The sequence below is a fragment of the Apodemus sylvaticus genome, chromosome 11 (assembly GCF_947179515.1).
Source record: "Apodemus sylvaticus chromosome 11, mApoSyl1.1, whole genome shotgun sequence".
Classification (NCBI taxonomy): domain Eukaryota; kingdom Metazoa; phylum Chordata; class Mammalia; order Rodentia; family Muridae; genus Apodemus; species Apodemus sylvaticus.
In genome coordinates this window covers 1,102,753-1,120,347 of record NC_067482.1, presented here as the reverse complement: position 1 = coordinate 1,120,347, position 17,595 = coordinate 1,102,753, and the positions used below count along the sequence as shown (strand labels likewise).

Genomic DNA, 17,595 nt, shown 5'->3' with positions numbered 1-17,595 from the left:
GGTCTTACCAGGAGAATGAGGATCACAGAGAATTAGGAACTGCTGGGTTTACCTCTTCTGGCAGATGCGGCAGACAAACCCTGTTCTGAAGTGGGATTGCAGACTGGACAGGGAATAGCCAACCGCCCAGGTTTCACTTTTAAAGGGACAGGGCTTGCACTCGACACTCCAGTTTCGGGTTCCAAAGCGCAGAGAGGCGAGCCGAGCCAAGCCAGGTTCCAAAGCTGCGCAGCGGTTTCCAGACATCAGGAGTGCATACCCTGTGAGCTCTGGCAGGACGGACGTGGCGGGGTGGGGCGGGGCGGGGCGGGGCTGGTAAATTCCCTCCAGAACTGCTGGACCTATCACCCCCGCCAGGGGGCAGCATGTTCTTTCGCTGGGCAGGGGTAAGGAGTGGAGGGCCTGGGCGGGCAGGCCACAGGGAACAGGTGCAGGGGGGGCAGTCTCCCCAGCAGGGAACAGATAAGGTGAAGGAGGCTGGAGGTGGAGACCAGGGGATTAGGGCCTAGTGGCCAGGCAAGAGGGAGGAAAAGGTTAGTGCTTCCCCCTTCCTGGCACACCTGTACTGACTGACACACCTTTGTCTTTGAACATGCCTCACTCACCTGTGGTCTCTACACCTTCCCGTCTAACTTCAACCCGTTGCCTACCTTTTTCTGCCCATTGGGCTCACCTGCTTTTAAGCTCCCCACACTACAGAGCAGCAACACATGCTTCAGTGGCATCTCACAAAACTTTCTGTGGAGCCAGGACCTACTCAGACTAGTCAGGACCACTCCATCTGTCTTAAATGCTTTCTGTGACCCCAGTACCAGCCCAAGTCCTCTGGTAGCCCAGAAAAAGTTCTGTGTGCTGCTTCTGAGACAGAGCGTTGCAGTTGAGATGGGTCCTTGGACCTTCACTCAGAGGAGGCCAGGTTCACCTCCATGTGCGTACCAGGTGCCCACACTGGCTCAGAAACAGAATTTGGGGCTAGGAACACTACAGTATTCCTCTGTTTCATTTTTCTCTGGAAGGCTTCCCGAAAGAGGGGGTGCTTCTTAGCTTAGAGAAGAAAAGCTGTTTGGATCAGGGTCTTTGAAAGCAAGAGCTTAGGGGTGGTCTCTTGGGAACGGAGTGCCCCAGGACATGTTGAGGCTACTAGGGCCTCAAAAATGATGGGATTTATGTTGAGAAAACTGGCAAGACCCATGTTTTGATGAACGTTGGCTCTGGTGAGTGTGGGTAGGCAGGAAGCTGTGGGGTAGCTGGTGGGGTCACTCTGGCTAGAATGCAGGGGATGGATCAGAGAGCTGCTGAAGGGGGCTACTGAGGTTGGGGAAACTCACCAGTCTTTCTGTTTGATGGGTGCAGGGGCACAGCAAGACACTTACTAAGTAGCAAAGACAAAAGGGTGTGTTGACTTATTACCCACATCCTGTGATTACTACCACAAACCAGGTGAGGTGCAGAGAAGTCTCCAGGTGGGCCGTAGGACTCTATCAGCTTTCCTAAGGTCACTAGGTACAATTAGATGCTCAAGTCAGGGCATCATTGGACTCCAGCACTGGATACCTGTGCTGCCCCCTCCACCCTCCCCACCCTCCTTCCCCCTCTCCCCCGCCTCAAATCAAAGCAGCACAGTGGTCTCTCTACTCACAAAAGCTCCAAGGTTCTGTTCAGCTCCCTTCCTCCTGTTTAAAGCTGGCATTGGAGACAGTGCGGTAACGGCCAGCTCCGGGGGCCAGGGGGCCTGGCTGGTGCAGATACCGAGTGGGCTCCGCGGTCATCAGCTGGCCTTCAGGCTAGCGGGACCGCGCCTTTCCAGAGTACAGGGGCAGGGGCGCGGCGTGGCAGAGCCGACTGGGCGCGCTCCGGGGAGCCGCCAGCCCGAAGGGCAGAAGCACTTCGAGGGTTAAGCTGCGAGCCTGGCGGGCACGTGTGCGGATTGGAGCAAAGTTTCGGGGAGGGGCGGGGAGCGGGGCGGACTGGGGCTCGCAGATTGGCCGGAAGTTGTGCGGGGCGGAGCTCAGGGCTGCTCCGCGCTCGCTCCGGGAGAGTTGACAAAGCCCCGCAGGGAAGGACGCCTCGCGGCGCGGCGCCCCGGGCCCCTCGCCCCGCCGCCCCTCTTCCCGGCCCGCGCCTAGCCCCATCGTTTATCCGCGCGGACAGCGCGCCCCGCGCCCCAGCTCGGCCCCAGCCGCCAGCGCCCAGGTAGCGCCGCCCCGCCCAGGCCGGGCCCGGGGGCGCGGGGGGGGGGGGGGGCGGGGCGGGATGCGGCGCCCGGGGCAGCGATGACCGCGTCGCGCTGCTCAGGGGCCCGGCTTTGACCCTGTTGCCAGCTGCGCACCCCCGCGCTGATCCCTGTCGAGGTGAGCCGGTCTGTACGTCCGCGACCCCCGGAGGGAGGGCTGGAATGGGTTGGAGTGCGGGGCGCAAAGGGCAGGGCCGCGGTCACTCTGCGGGGCGGGAGCCGGGCTCGCGCCGTAGCTGCTCCTGTGGGGCCCGCGGCCCTGCCCCGCGCCCCGCCCCCGCTTGAGCCCCACGTGGGCCCCCCAGCGCAAATTTGTCCGCTAATGGCGCAGGCGATTATCTGCGGGGCCGCTCGGTGTTGTGTGTCCCGGGGGCAGGGCCCGAGTTACAAGCACCAGGAATCCAGACGGTGTTTGGAGAGGGGGCGGCGGGGGTGGCTGGTAATTAGTGTAAACCCTTTGTCTGCCTTTGATACGCTCAGCGTCTACGCGCCTCGCTTCCTTTGCCTGGAGCTCGGCGCCGAGGGGGGGCGGACACTGGCTCTGTGGCCGCGACCTGGGTCTTGCGGGCCCGAGCCCTGAGTGGCGTCCAGTCCAGCTCCAAGTGACCGCGCCCCTACTTCAGGTCGGACCGGCGAGATGACGCGGAGCCCCGCGCTGCTGCTGCTGCTATTGGGGGCCCTCCCGACGGCTGAGGCGGCGCGAGGTGAGTCCTGGCGCCCAGTCTGGCGCTCTGGCCTCTGCAGCGCCGCCCCTTTCCCGCCAGCCCTGAACCTTGCCACACAGTGCCCGCTTGGCACACTCCTCCCCTCCCTGTCTACCCCATCGCAGCGGTTCCTCACCCCTGATCCTTAACCTGAAGTACTGCCAGTTTTACATGCCTCTACTTCACTCATGGGGTTACCTAGTCACAATCAGATACCCCCAGCTCACCCTCTTTGGCTGACACCTCACCTAAAGGGCCCCAGAATCATTTGACTTGTTAGCCTTGCCCAGGGCCTTTCCGGGACAGGCTAATAATCTCGCATACACATACTTTCAGGTGCATATCTAGGTGGAGAGCAGGTAGTTGTCATTCCCTCCTCCAGATTCTTGGGGAGTGGACTCTTTGAGGCTGCAGAAAACCTAATTGAGTCCCTGGGACCTTGTAGAGACTCACAGAGGCTAGCTGAATTTAGAGAACCTTGGTGACATATTGGTGATTGGAGCTCACTCAGATCCAGCCCTCAGCTGACCCAGCTCTGGACCCTTGGCTTGCTTATCTATTACAGGCAGCATAGTCTATCATCTGGGAGTCCCAGAGCATAGGACATCACTACACAGTGAAGGTTGGATGATACTAGAATGGTTAGATGATCTTAGACCACAGGGCCACACGCTGTGTTGTTGCAGGGTACACGGCACTCTGGCTTGGACACAGCCTCACCCATCTTCTGTTCTGTGGGGAGCTCTGCCCTGGACCTAGTCCTGGCAAAGGGCATCCAGAGCTGATGGGTGATACATGCCTGTGGATTTTTGGCCACCGTGTTTCAGTGTCACGGGGCACAGCGCTGGGCTCCCCTATGGTTAGGCGGGGACTAATGACCAGGCAGGCCCTTTGGGTGTGTTGGCCACTCAGGACTGTCCTTGCTCTGTCCACCAGTCCTCTGAGGCTTCGCATCTCCTCCCCCCGCCACCAGCGCGGGCGCACTGAACCCAACCTGGCCTTATATGGCCATGTTTGTTGTTGGGCGGCGGGCGGCGGCCCAGGTGGGCCTTATGCCACCATAACCCCCCCTCTTCTGCTTGGGGACTGGCTGGTGAGAGGGTGGGGGCTGTCCAGGCACAGCTGGGCTGGACAGTGTTCTGGGCATGTAGGCACTTGGGCCATACTGGGTGAGTTGTCCCTTCACCCCCCCCCCCACCTCCCCCAACTGGTGACCCAGTCTTTGATTGGTCTTTTATCTGTTTGGATACACCCCATCCCTGCACCTGCCTCTTCTTTGGCTGCTCAGCGAAGGGGAGGCTCTGAAGGCTTCTGCCCTGCCATGATCACTGGCTGGACCTTCAGCCTGATTGATGGGTGGCCGTGGGCAGCAGCACTACCTTTGTGCCGATGGTCCTAGAGGGTACACTATTTCTGCCTTTGTCTCCCTTGGCCACAGTCTTGGGACTGTGCCTTGTATCTGACCCTGGCTGTGCTAGTGAAGGCCTTTGGCCAGCTCTAGGGAGCTGGAAAGAGCTGCCTTCCAAGGGCAAGGGCCCTGTGGTTGAGGTGGAAGAATGGCGTTTCCTGAGTTATGCTGACTTCTCCCTTCAGGCACAGTCTGCACTGGAGAGGTAAAGCTATTCCAAATGCATTCCTCCTCCAGTAGTTCTTCGTGAGTAGGCCCAATTTTGACCTTAAATTGGGCCAAAGAACTGCATGTAGAGTTTGGGCTGTTTTGAAAGCTATTTCCCTGGGGTGTCACAGTTTTTGGAATCTGTACATCTCTAGATTGGGATCATATTTTAAAAGTTCCCCTTTGCCCAAAGTTTCACAATGTGGTGAATTTGCCTTAAGATGCTTCCCGTCCCCCCTTTTGAAATAAGACAAGTTTTGGTTTAGTCCATTCCATTTTTCACAGTGAGTGTAACTTCTAGAACAGAATGCTATTCTCAAAGATAAGTCTAAAAGTGACGTGCCACCTCTGAATTTTTATAAGGATCATTCTGGGACCAGCCTCTGAGCAGCTTGTATAGGTTTCTGTCTTTTGGACTCAGCCTTTGGTTTGGAGTGAGCTGGCCCTGATGGACAGTTGGGGTGCCTGCCATGGCTATCCAGTACAGCAGTTTGCCCAGAGTACTGTGTTGCAGAGAAGGATATGTATGTGGTGCTGTGGAGATGATGATTGGCCATTTGTGTGGGGCTGACCCTGGCTTTTAAACAATCTATAGGAGACCTCTTTTCTTCACAGGCTGTGGCTGATCAGAGTGTGGCTGGAGTGAGGTAGATGTTTGGGAGCCAGGCCGAGCCCCCGTGAAGTAGGGATGTGGGCCAGCCTCCCATTCACATCTGGGGCCCTATTCCTGGAAGAGAAAATAAATCACTGTCCCCCTGGGGGTGGGGAGGGAACTGTGAACAAAGTCGCCTTTGGCTAGGCCTAGAAATACCGACCACAGGCTCCTTTATCCTTTGTGCAGGATCAATGGGCCTCTGGGCTCTCAGAGTTGCCTTTCAGTCAGCCTGCCCTGTGCTGTGGCCCTTACTAGGGAAATGTTGGTTTTTCCCCAGCTGAGGCCTCCAGTTTCTGGTTTTCCTGGCCTTGGCTCAGTCTGCTGGTAATGCTGGGGGCAGTTGGCTGTGGCCCAACAGCCTCGTTCCCCCTACTGGCCACCTGCCCTCTGTGTAGCCAGGGCCTGATGCTTGGCCCATGGTGGCCTCTTCTCCCTCATTTTGCCTTAATGTGGTGACTCCAGAATGCATAGGGGGTAATGTGTGTCTAAGCCCTTGTTTCCATACTTCATAGGTACCTTCCTCTGCTTGCTACTTGCTCTTCTAATCAGTACTTTTGCCTACACCTCAAGGTGGAGGAAAGCAAGGGGTAGGGGGAGCTAAGAACCCCAGGCTGGTGTGCAGACAGTAGACTTATGGCGGGTGTAGTCTGGGTAGGCTTAGGAGAGGTGGAAGGTGGACAGAAAGTACATGCCATTGGGTAGCTGCAAAAAGCAAGAGTTTCCCACCGAGCAGGAAGTGCAACTCCTCTTTCCACCAGGAGTTTATTTCCTGAAAGATTTGTATGAGCTGTTAAGGGCCTGTAGAGCTAGTGATGGTGCCTCTAGCAGTAGGGAAAGGGGCCATCTGCTGTTCTGGCTCAGGTGTGGTGCTGGACGTAGGAGAAGGTTCCAGCCTCTGACTGACCAGGTGCCCTGCAGAAACTTGGGAGACCAGGCCAGAGCCTTCTACTGGGCTGCCCCTATACTCCTTGCAGCCTATGTTCCAGCTTCTGGGAGCAGTGGTGTGGCATGGGCTGAGGCTCAGAGCCACACATTGCTGAGGGCAACTGGGACCCCTGACTTGGAGCCCTCACATCCTCAACTCTGTCCTTAAGAAATCTGTGTCAGCAGTGGTATGGGCTGTTGGATGGGTTTGCTGGACTATTTGTTTTAGGCAATCCAAACATTCCATAAGTCTTTATTGGGGCTAGGTAGGTAGCTTATTGCCTCAGGAGCTTTGGGTTTAGGAGATAGCCTTATTTTGACAGTTTTTGAGGTATTGGGTCCTTCCAGTATCAGAGTTAGGCCTGCCAGGTGCCCTGACTTGAAGCTAGCCCATGGCTTAACAAGCTAGTGTTTGTGAGAAGAGTTTCAGGGTCTGGATGTCCATGTGAGTCCCCCTCAGTGGGTCCTGAGGTAGTCACTTTCTTTGGATGATGTATATGTGGCTCCTATAGGGCTGTGTCCTCAGCTGATGATACCCATGCTATATGGTCTCGGTGGGTCAGAGAGTGTCTAGGAGCTAGCAATGTACAGATGTGGTAGCTGAGGTATCCCAGAGAAAGGAACAGACCTAGGGGACCAGGCAGAGCCTCCAAAGAATCCTCTCCCCTACATCCTTCTGGCTTGCCTAATTGCTACTCCTGGGTGACAGTCAAGCTAGCTCCATTAACCAGCTTATTGGAGTATGGTGTCTCTTTGAGGTACCTAGATGGCCTGGTGGTTTATGGGATAGCTACTTGCCTGGGTCCTGTCAATCTGGCTTCGGAGCCTATGGATCTAGCCCTTGGGCACCTTCAGTTGGTTGTCAAGCCCTAGTCCTCTCACAACACTGGGTCTCTGTGTTACTGGCCACAATTGTGCATGTGTCCATGCAGTTATATGCCTTCAAGGATTTTAGCCTCAAGACAAGACAAAGACTGGTCCCAAAACCTAATGGGCAGTTGGGTCTTGTGACTGTCATCTATGCTCTTTTCTCTTGAGGGGCATCTGCCATTTCCTGGGCTTTGGCCTCCTAGCAGGTGTTGGCCCTAGAGGACTGTCTGTGGGTTTCTCACCTGTCCTCATCCTGGGGCTCCAGCTGTGAGTATTGTGGGATATATGTTTTCACAGCCAGGGACTAGGGCAGTGCCTTGGTAGGGGTGTGTCATATCGGTCATAGAAAGCTCATTACCTGTTAGGCCCATCACTACTGGACAGGTGCCTTGCAATTCTGCTTGGATTGGCTCCTATTGTAGTCCCTCTGGGGTCCTGGAGCAAGGTGTCCAGAGGGCCAGAAGAGCATATTCTGCTCCTCTGTGGTTGAAGCTCTCCACACCATTCTCAAAGTCCCTTAGTTCATCAGTTTGCATCTCCAGGAGGAGATTCACTGAGCTAGCTGACCAGCCTCATTGCCTGGCCAGATAATTCCTTTCAGGCCGGAAATTCCTAGGGCCATGCAGGCCTCACAAGGGCCAAGCTGGGCCTGAGTGGCCAGGTGGTCTCACACTTTGTCCAGGGTCAGTTGCTAGCTGGTGCCTAGACCAGCCCTTTGAGGAGGGGAGTTCAGGTCAAGATGCCTGGAACCCCAGCTTTCCGCTGTGCCCGTCTCACTTATCAGGCTCTAGGCCTGACTCTGGGTATTTCCCCCTATAGTCCCCAGCCTGGCATCTAGACCTGACACTGACTGCATCCTTCAGGTTATGAACTTATACACAGACTGTGCCTCCTGTAGAAGGTCCCCATGCTGGCTCCTCCTGGATTCATGTTTAGTCTCACCTGGCTGGGGCTAGATGGGTTTTTCAGAGGTATGGACCTGGCTGACCTGACTGTAGAAGTTATAGAGAGACCAGAAGCTGGCATAGCTCCTTCCTTAGCCTTCAGATCATGTTGGGCTGTCTCAGACCCCTGGCATTCCCGAAGGAGCCAGCCTAGCTAGGTTGGTCAGACAAGCCCTGTTAGAAGGTCAGGAATGGCCACTAGGCCCCTGCCTCTGCCCAGAATTGTCCCCCACTCCCTGCAGCTATCCTAAGGCAGACTGTGGGGCAATGCCCCCATTGCCTTGAGCTTCTAGTCCTTAGTTTCCTCACTGGCTGAGTAGGGTAGATGGCCGTCCAGGTAGAACAAAGGGGGCTGTGTTTCCTAAGTTAAATATAGATCCAAGGTGGCCATGTTATGGTCCAAATTCCCAGAATTCTAGGGGCTGGGCTTTCTGCAGGGAGGGGGTGGGGGTAGGGGTGGTCTTTATGTAGGTCTCTGTAACAAGCCTGAGAGCCCAGCCCCACAGTGGGGTACAGTAGAACTTAGTTGGGGGCAGGGCTGGCAGGATACTGTTTGCTTTAGGATAAGGCTGGCTCCTCTGGCCGGCCTGTCGCCAGCCTGTCCCCCAGCATATGTGCAGGCAGGCCCCAAGGGCCAAGCTTCCGGCCATCTGGCAATTACTTAGCCATGTCTCTCAGCAGTGGTCATGGCAGGGCTCCTGCTTGTTAGTACCCCCTCCTCTAGGCTTCTCTTCCTCTGTCTGAGGTCAGGAGGAGTCGTGCTTCCCAGAAGCACAGTGAGGCTAGGTTTATCTGAGGATCTTCCTATGTGGTGTAGGGTGATAGATTAGTTTGGCCTTTGGGCATTCCCCAGGGATGCCTCCAGAACACCTTCAGGCAACTGAATATATGTGTGTGTATGCTTGCATGTCTGGGTCTGGGTCTGTCTGTGAGGCTTCAGATACCAGGTTGGTTGGGGACTGTGGAGCCAGGCAGGGCTTTGGTCAGTTTCTCATTGACCTGAAGCTTGGGAGGCTCTGTGAGGGGTGGGATTTCAGACAGTGACGGGTGGTGGGCAGTGTTTGCTTGGGAATGGGGCTGAGACTTATGAAGGTATAGGGAAGAGAGCTCAGGAGGCCCATGTGACTAGTGCCCAGCAGCCCTTCACACGGTAAGCTGGGTGCAGGAGGAGAGCCTTGGGACAACTATGTTTGGATTGACCTCCTGCCTTAGGTGGTCTATGAACAGAGCAGATTAGGGGAGAGGTGGGTTGACAGCCCTCTTTCTACCTCTGGTCTCTCCCTTCTAGAGGGAGCCACGAAGGAAAGTGAGGAGGAAGGCTGGTATTGGGATCTCAGTTGGTAGCTGCTTAGGGCCCAGGGGAACCGAGTAGAAGCAGAGAAGAGGATCTCAGAAAGATGGGAAAGGATCTGGGCCATGTGGATACAAGAAAAGAAGAGGCGTGGGAGGACCCTTCCTCTGGGGCTCCCTGCCCCATTGAGCAGGAATGCTGCCCTTGAATTTTCTCTGGGAGACAAGGCTCCTCCCCTTGGGCTGACTTTTTTTTTTCTTTGCTTCCTTAAAGTCCACGTTAGTACTTAAGAGTGGGCCCTGAAAAGCAGCCTCTGGGAGTCTGAAGGCATCCACAGAAGCTTGCCTGGGCTCACAGTGGCCATATAACTAGGGCAATTGCATGCTGAGGAAGTACCAGCTGCTTATAAAAAAAACACATATGCCTCCAGGCCCTGCGCTGCATCCCCCACTGAGCTCGCACAGACGGCCTGGTGGCACCATTGTGCTTACCCAACCTTGCATGCTCTGCCCAGGACCATCCTGACTAGAATCATTTGATGTGCTAGGTAGATGCTCCTCACGGACAGATTAGAAATGTGACGTGTGGGTGGGCAGTAGGACTAGGATGTCCCTCTTTGTTCAGAGGTGACCCTATGACAGTCTCGTGCAGTGGGTGCGGCTCCCACCCTCCCTCATGAAAGCACTTTTCCTGTAGCTCTTCCCCTTTTCGGCACCTGCAGGCTCTCTGCACTCCCTACTCACCTCCCAGCTGCCTGCTACACCTGGTCACACTCCTGTCTAGAGTTACCTTGATGGTTGGGACTGAGAAGGATGCTTGATGTGAGCTGGTGGTGTTGGGAGTGTGTTTCTGATGGCTAGGATTGTGGGTTTCAGGAATTGGCCTTTTCCAGGATGGTGGTCTTGACTTGTGGGACTTGAGTCTCTGCTATGGGCCCCTCCTATGAGCATCCTGTTGGAGGGCTGTCTCCAAAGGCCAGGCCACCTCCTCAGGTATGACCTAGGGTCTGTCACTCACATGGACAGGACCCAGTGGGTTCTTCCTTATGAAGCAGATTTCCTGAATGACATTCAGGTGAGGTACTGAGTGCCTCTGCCCAGTCCTTGCTTATCCTGTTTATCCCAGGGAGGGCTCTAAGATTCAAACCCTCAGGATACTTGTCCTCTGACCCCATGGTCTTAGTATTATGTCCCTGTGAGGTCTAGCCACTGGCAGGCTGTGGCCCCTGTGACTGGTGACAGCCCTGGGAAAATTCTGTCCATGAAGTCAGACACAGAGCACACAGACAGAATGGCCATTCATACGTGGGTGTATACACATCTGTGCCTATAGGGCACTCTTGCTGATGGGTCTGTGTATGTGGCAGTGAGTGCTGGCAAACGTACACCTAGCTGTTTATCCTCAGTGGTTTCTCCTGTTGACCCATTTCCATCTGAAACAGGTGTGTGATGGCTGTCCCTTCCTTGGCTCTGACTAATCTGGGATGATGAAGGCTCAGTGGCCAGAGGTAGTACGATGTGCAGTAGGAACACAAGATATCCTGTGAGCCTATATGTATATAGATAAAGAAACCAGCCAAAACCCCATCCTGTTGTCCTGTTCCTGGGCTCCCTCCTTTCTGACCAGGGAACATATAGTTCTCTCTGGTGAGACAAAGGGACGTCCCTGTTTTCTTGGTTTGAATTTTTAAAAATATTACTGAGTTAAGCTGTGTCCACCCCTCTGGCCTCTCCACTCTCCTTCCTGGGGACACTGCTTGCTATGGTTAAGCGAAGTAAGCTGTTTGGGATTCTCGTAGTGGGATGTGTTGGGCATAGGCTGCTGTGGTTGGGAGGTAGAGTTCATGCTTTGGGGCCTCTGCGGTACCAAGCAGACTTCTTCAGCGGAGTCCAGGTGGGGTTCCACTGTGTCAAGTTTTTACTCCCCCCCATGAGTTCCCCCATCCAAGCCCTCTAACTCTTACAGGACCCCCGAGAATGGCAGACAAAGTGGTCCCACGGCAGGTGGCCCGCCTGGGCCGCACTGTGCGGCTACAGTGCCCAGTGGAGGGGGACCCACCACCGTTGACCATGTGGACCAAAGATGGCCGCACAATCCACGGCGGCTGGAGCCGCTTCCATGTGCTGTCCCGGGGGCTGAAGGTGAAGGAGGTGGAGGCAGAGGATGCCGGCGTTTACGTGTGCAAGGCAACCAATGGCTTCGGCAGCCTCAGCGTCAACTACACTCTCATCATCATGGGTCAGTTGGTGTTCGAGTCAGAGATTATGGTGGGGACAAAATTGGCTGGGTACAAAGTATACAGCAGACACAGCTGGATTCTCCCACCTTGCTTGTTTTGCCTGCACCAAATCAACCTGGATATAGGTGGGATCAGGAGGGTCTCTCTGTCCCTATTCCTAACCTGGGCCCTAGGGCAGCTGAAGACCCCCTGCCACCAGGCCAGCTTTGGGCCTTTGCTTCCAGGTGGCAGACATGGATTGAGGGGGGGATGGGTAGCTCAGGCAGTGGTTCCACTGAAGAGCTGCTGGGTGGGGTAGGGTGGAGTGGGCTGAGGACTTGGCAGTGCAAACCTTGGCAGCCATGACTTTGAGGCTCAGGTTTCAGAGTTCAGAGGGGCCGCAAGAAGTGAATGGCTTCTGTTCTTTTCTGTCCCTGGGGCCCAGTCAATAGGGAATGGGCAGGTGTCTTCGGTGACACACCCTCCACACATTGGTAGCAGGCATGGCCCCAATCTTGGGCTCCCTAGTGTGGGGCCCTCAGCCTGGCTGATTCTCTTTGCAGTGGAAGTCTAAGGTAGTGGCTTGGGACACAGCGTGGTCCTTGGTCACAGTCTTGGTGGAAGAGGCGGCTGTCATAGGGCAGCAAGGGGGACATTCCTTATCACACCCTGCCCCTCCCCCATCACTGCCCAGTACAGGCCTCAAGGCCTTCTCTGGGTTTGGAATGGGAATATTACGGCTGTCCACCTCCCCACCCCCATCCTTTCAAAGAGGATGATGACCAGGCGGTATGTAAGCCATGTCTCTGCACCAAGCACTCGGCCCCTTGATGTGGGCTAGGGTTACTGCAGCTGCTGGCTGAGCCTGGCCCCCTCCTCGTGAGCCCTGCAGAACCCCCGGAGCCAGGGTGGGGGGCGGTTCTCCAGTCCCACCATGCCTATCAGGGTCACCTGCACCCCGGGAGGGGGCTGGCAGGCAGCCCTTGCCCAGCTGTCCCTGAATCCTGACATGTGGCTGTGTCCATGGCCTGTTTTTGGGTTCTAGGACTGTCTCAGCCAGGACATGTTAGGTGCTCTGATGAGGGGCTCTCTGTACTCCTCACCTGGCCTCCTTATTACCTATTTCTCTACAGATGATGTTAGTCCAGGGAAGGAGAGCCCTGGGCCAGGTGGTTCTTCTGGGGGCCAGGAGGACCCAGCCAGCCAGCAGTGGGGTAAGTATGGGGTAGGAAGACTGCATGCTTGGAATTGGGCAGTACTGTGCTTCTGGCATCTTTATGTGGCCTTTCTGCTGACCTTGATGCTGCCCTGCCCCACAGCGCGGCCTCGTTTCACACAGCCCTCCAAGATGAGGCGCCGGGTGATTGCACGGCCTGTGGGTAGCTCTGTGCGGCTCAAGTGTGTGGCCAGTGGGCACCCACGGCCAGACATCATGTGGATGAAGGATGACCAGACCTTGACACGTCTAGAGGCCAGTGAACACAGAAAGAAGAAGTGGACACTGAGCCTGAAGAACCTGAAGCCTGAAGACAGTGGCAAGTACACGTGCCGTGTATCCAACCGGGCAGGTGCCATCAATGCCACCTACAAAGTGGATGTGATCCGTGAGTGGTGGGTCAGTGGTCGGTTGGACAGGGGCCCGTAGTGCCTACAACTGTGCTGACGTGTTTGTTTGTCCCTGGCACAGAGCGGACTCGTTCCAAGCCCGTGCTCACAGGGACACACCCTGTGAACACAACGGTGGACTTTGGCGGGACGACGTCCTTTCAGTGCAAGGTGCGCAGTGACGTGAAGCCTGTGATCCAGTGGCTAAAGCACGTGGAGTACGGCTCTGAGGGGCGCCACAACTCCATCGAAGTGGGTGGCCAGAAGTTTATGGTGCTGCCCACGGGCGACGTGTGGTCACGGCCTGATGGCTCCTACCTCAACAAGCTGCTCATCTCTCGGGCCCGCCAGGATGATGCTGGCATGTACATCTGCCTGGGCGCAAATACCATGGGCTACAGTTTCCGTAGCGCCTTCCTCACTGTATTACCAGGTGTGTGTGGGCTGCCCACCCCATGTTTACTTTCAGTCTGGGGCTCCCAGATGTCCACCTGGCAGGTGGGCACTCCCTATCCTTGTGGGCTATCCTTGCCTTATAGAGAGTCTAGGGGTGCTGTCCACATAGTTCACACTTGGGCTGGTCGTCCCATTGGTATAGGGACACTCCATCCCCACTCTTTTCCTTAATCTCTCTTGCAGACCCCAAACCTCCAGGGCCTCCTCTGGCTTCTTCATCATCAACCACAAGCCTGCCATGGCCTGTGGTGATCGGCATCCCAGCCGGTGCTGTCTTCATCCTAGGCACTGTGCTGCTCTGGCTTTGCCAGACCAAGAAGAAGCCATGTGCCCCTGCATCTACACTTCCTGTGCCTGGGCATCGTCCCCCAGGGACATCCCGAGATCGTGGTGGTGACAAGGACCTGCCCTCATTGGCTGTGGGCATATGTGAGGAGCATGGATCCACCATGGCTCCCCAGCACATCCTGGCCTCTGGGTCAACTGCCGGCCCCAAGCTGTACCCCAAGCTGTACACAGATGTGCACACACACACACACACACACACATGCACACACACACTCTCATGTGGAGGGCAGGGTTCGTCAGCACCAGCATGTCCACTGTCGGTGCTAAATACAGCCGGTCTCCAAGCCCTGTGCCCTGAGGTGGGCATGTGGGGGCCAAGGCAGCAGGTCGGGAGGATTGAGGACAGTGGAGGGAGAGTGTCTTAGCGTGCCTGTGGTAGGCACTCACAAACGTGGCCACGTAGATGTATGTACTACCAGATGAGCAGACAGCCAGATCCACACATGCACAAGTTGAAAAGTGTAAATGTGTGCACAAGTGCACATACAACCTGAGAAACCTTCAGGAGGATTTGTGGTGTGACTTTGCAGTGACATGTAGCGATGGCTAGTTGAAGGAATCTCCCTCAAGTCTTAGTGGTCATGGCCACTTCCCCACCCCTGCCCATCTGAGTTCCTGCCTGGCCTCTGTGTGCCTCCATGTGCCCTGGGTGTCCAGGAGCTATCATCAACCTGACTGGGGTGAGCAGTGCAGCTGTGCCTGGAGGTTTGAGCCACCCTCCCCTTGCTAGAGAGAAGGGCCTCAATATTTATATTTAAGAAGTGAAATAATATTAATAATAATGTAAGGAGGGCTGGGACACAGGAACTCTGGCCTTCCCTGAGGCCTAGGACCTGCCTGGCCTTGTGGTGACACTGGGTATCCTCACTGTCACATGGCTGCCTGGTCTCTGTAATTTTATATAGAGTTTGAGCTGAAGCCTCGTATATTTAATTTATTTTGTTAAACAAGAAATTGTCTCCTTTTCTCATTCTGGTGTTTCTACCTGGGGTTGGTCTGTGTGTATATTTGCCAGTGAGCACGTTCATGTGCTCACTTTTGTATATACTCACATATATGCACTGATATGTATGTGTGCATACATGTGCTAGCTTACATGTATCCACATGTACTGATTATACTGTGCCTGTGTGTCTTTCCTCGGGAAGTGCCTGCCTTTCCTTTCCTAGGCCTCAGAGCTGGGTTTTCCCAGGCTTTGCCTTCTGTGGGACCTTGGGTTTCTGAACTTCATGGTGTGCCAGGAGTGGCTGCAGCTAGCTGGTGGTATGAGGTGTTTGTGCACTACTCTGGGGCCTGGTTGGAGTGCTGTTGTATACATGGCTGAGTATTATTCCTCTATTCTGTGCAGGACCCTGCCCTTAGCTGGGAACCTGCTTTTTGTTGTTCCATTTTATGTGGCCTTAGCAGGGAAGCTGCTTGGAGCTGAGACAGGGTCAGTCCCAGGTCACAGTAACTGCTTTCCTTGGGGTTCCAGCTGAGTGTCTCCCAGGTACCCCTATAGCGATAATGGGTAGTTGTTCTTTTCAATCAGGGAAACTGAGGCTCTGATTCACCTAGCATTTTGGAGACTGGGATATTTATCACAGGTTTAGAGCTCCCTAAGGCACACAGGGCTGGGCATATATTTCAATAGTAGAGGGCTTGTCTTAATATGTGGGAAGTCAGTTCAGTCTCCAGTATCATATGCATGTGTGCATAAAAATTCCACATGCACCATCCAGCAAGGTATTGATGCAACGGCCCTGCCATGGTTCTAAGAGCTTTTCCCTGAGAGAAGTCACCTTTCTTAGTATCTATAGATAACAAATGGCCACCGAGTTTCACCAGGTGTCTCTCTGGGTGGGCCCCTCAGGAGTAAAGTTAGTTACTCTGGACATTACTTATAGGACTCCCTCATATAGCACAGCTCTTAGCCCTTGACCTCTTGGGGTAGCCATATTTGAGTGGTCCTGTCTGTTAGTGACAGGGCTGTCTCCGGCTACCAGATGCTGGAGATGCCCAGATACATGTTCAAGGCAAAGTGGAACTTCAGGTCCACAGCTGGTGATAGACAGATATTCCTCATACAGAATGACTTAGCAAGGTCAAGTTTGTTTGAAGTATGGGGAATTGGAAAGAGAGAAGATCTTAGGCAGCAAGTTATCTGTGTCATACCGATGCACTGCTCCAAGGAGCAGGCAGAGAAGACGGACCGTAAGGGAAAGGAGACCCTTGGCCTCAGGTCAGGAACCAGCCAGTGAGGAGTAAGAGCAGCCCCGTCACCCCCTGTCTTTCATCTGCTGCCTCATAAGCAAGATCTGCCTGGGGAGAGCAGGTGGTGAGTGACAGGCTGAGGAAAGGGCTCCAGTGTAGGTAAGACAACCCTACACTGCCCTCAACAGGGTCTCTGGATACCCTTGAGTGATGATCTTGGAGCTCAGAGCTCACTGTCTACCTCAGACCTCTATGACTGTCCCAGCTCACACGCAGCGTCTGTGAGCCCTTGTCTCCAGCCCCAAGGCCTTTGCCTCTAGTTCAGCAATGGCAAGACGCCGTGTGGATGCAATTGGCTCATCCCTGCAGAGGTACATGTTGGTTGCTTAAACACATTTCAGAGCTGAAATCGCCTTCCCCATGTGTCCAGGGGGCTGCTTTGTCACATGGGTAGGAATAAATAGCCTGTGTACTTTGAGCTTGGGTAGAAGAGGACAGTGCCTCTGAGGGCAGTCTGGCAGTGTCCAAAAGATGGAGCTTTGGACCTTGGCCTTACTGCTAGGAGGCACCCGTTTATCCATCCAAATGCCTCCTCTTCCTAGGCCTGTGTCATCCAGACTCTTCCTGCTGCCCAGGCCTAGAGGAAATAGTCATGTGCTGAGTGTGGTGTTCATCTGAAAGCCGAGATCAAAATCCTATCAGGGGTGAGGGCCTGTGGGTCCAGGAAGAAAGGAGGAGCCTGAAATAGCTCTACTCTGCTTGCTGCGACCCCTCACATGGATGAATGCACGTGTCCCTAGCTTACCCAACTTAGAGGTCAAGAGGGGTACTGCTGTCCTTGGGGTGACCCACAGGCCAGGCCAGGCATAGTAGGTTCTGGTTGGAAGTCATGAAGGAGGAGATTCAGTGTCCTGGTTGAGGCTCAATGAGTGGTGGGTGCATGAGGGATGTGGTAGGGAGCCATGCCTGAGCCTCTCTCTGACCCATCTAGGCAGTGATAAGCTGATTCACTGGGAAAGCCGGCAGACTTGAAAGGTTGGCCCAGGCTCTGACACCCTTGGGTGTGACACCCATCCCTTCTCTAGCTTCAAAGGATGTCCATAAGCTGTCCTGCAGCTGTCCGTAGGGGCAGGGAGGGGCTAAGGCTAATGCCCAGAGAAGGGCGATAGTACAAAGCAGAGATGAGAGGGACATGGGCTGCCCCACCCAGCAGTCAGAGGACCTGGCTAGAGATCAGAGCCTTGTTCCAGGACCAGGACATGGCCACAGAGGACCCGTGACAGAAGAGGGGCAGGGGTGGAGACACCTCAGTAACACAAACTTGGCCAGGACACTGGGCAGGGCCAGAAGAGCTGCCCTGATCTTACAGACATCATAGGGCTGGGACATGTAGCCAGGCTGGCCATAAGGCATCAGGGACAGAATGTGGTGACCTGGGCTACAGTGTTGGGGGTTGGGGCATGCTGCTCCCACAGCTGGTGGTTGCATACCATGCAAAGAGCTTCTTGTGCCCTGGTAGAATAAGGACCTCAGCCTAGC

At 55.0% G+C, this 17,595-nt stretch overlaps 1 protein-coding gene across 3 annotated transcripts; it reads left to right on the top strand.

The window, feature by feature from the left end:
- The first annotated feature begins 2,012 nt into the window (after positions 1–2,012).
- On the top strand, positions 2,013–14,817 carry Fgfrl1 (fibroblast growth factor receptor like 1). 3 transcript variants are annotated; one of them, XM_052199138.1, is made up of 7 exons: positions 2,013–2,193; positions 2,857–2,937; positions 11,202–11,474; positions 12,588–12,668; positions 12,774–13,058; positions 13,142–13,492; positions 13,699–14,817. In XM_052199138.1, the coding sequence occupies exons 2-7, from the start codon at positions 2,871–2,873 to the stop codon at positions 14,226–14,228; spliced, it is 1,587 nt and encodes a 528-aa protein (XP_052055098.1). In that variant the 5' UTR covers positions 2,013–2,193; positions 2,857–2,870; the 3' UTR covers positions 14,229–14,817. The 3 variants fall into 3 exon arrangements, with proteins under 3 accessions (XP_052055098.1, XP_052055097.1, XP_052055099.1); XM_052199137.1 differs by having other exon boundaries at positions 2,013–2,351; XM_052199139.1 differs by lacking the exon at positions 2,857–2,937 and having other exon boundaries at positions 2,014–2,351.
- The last annotated feature ends 2,778 nt before the right edge of the window (positions 14,818–17,595 follow it).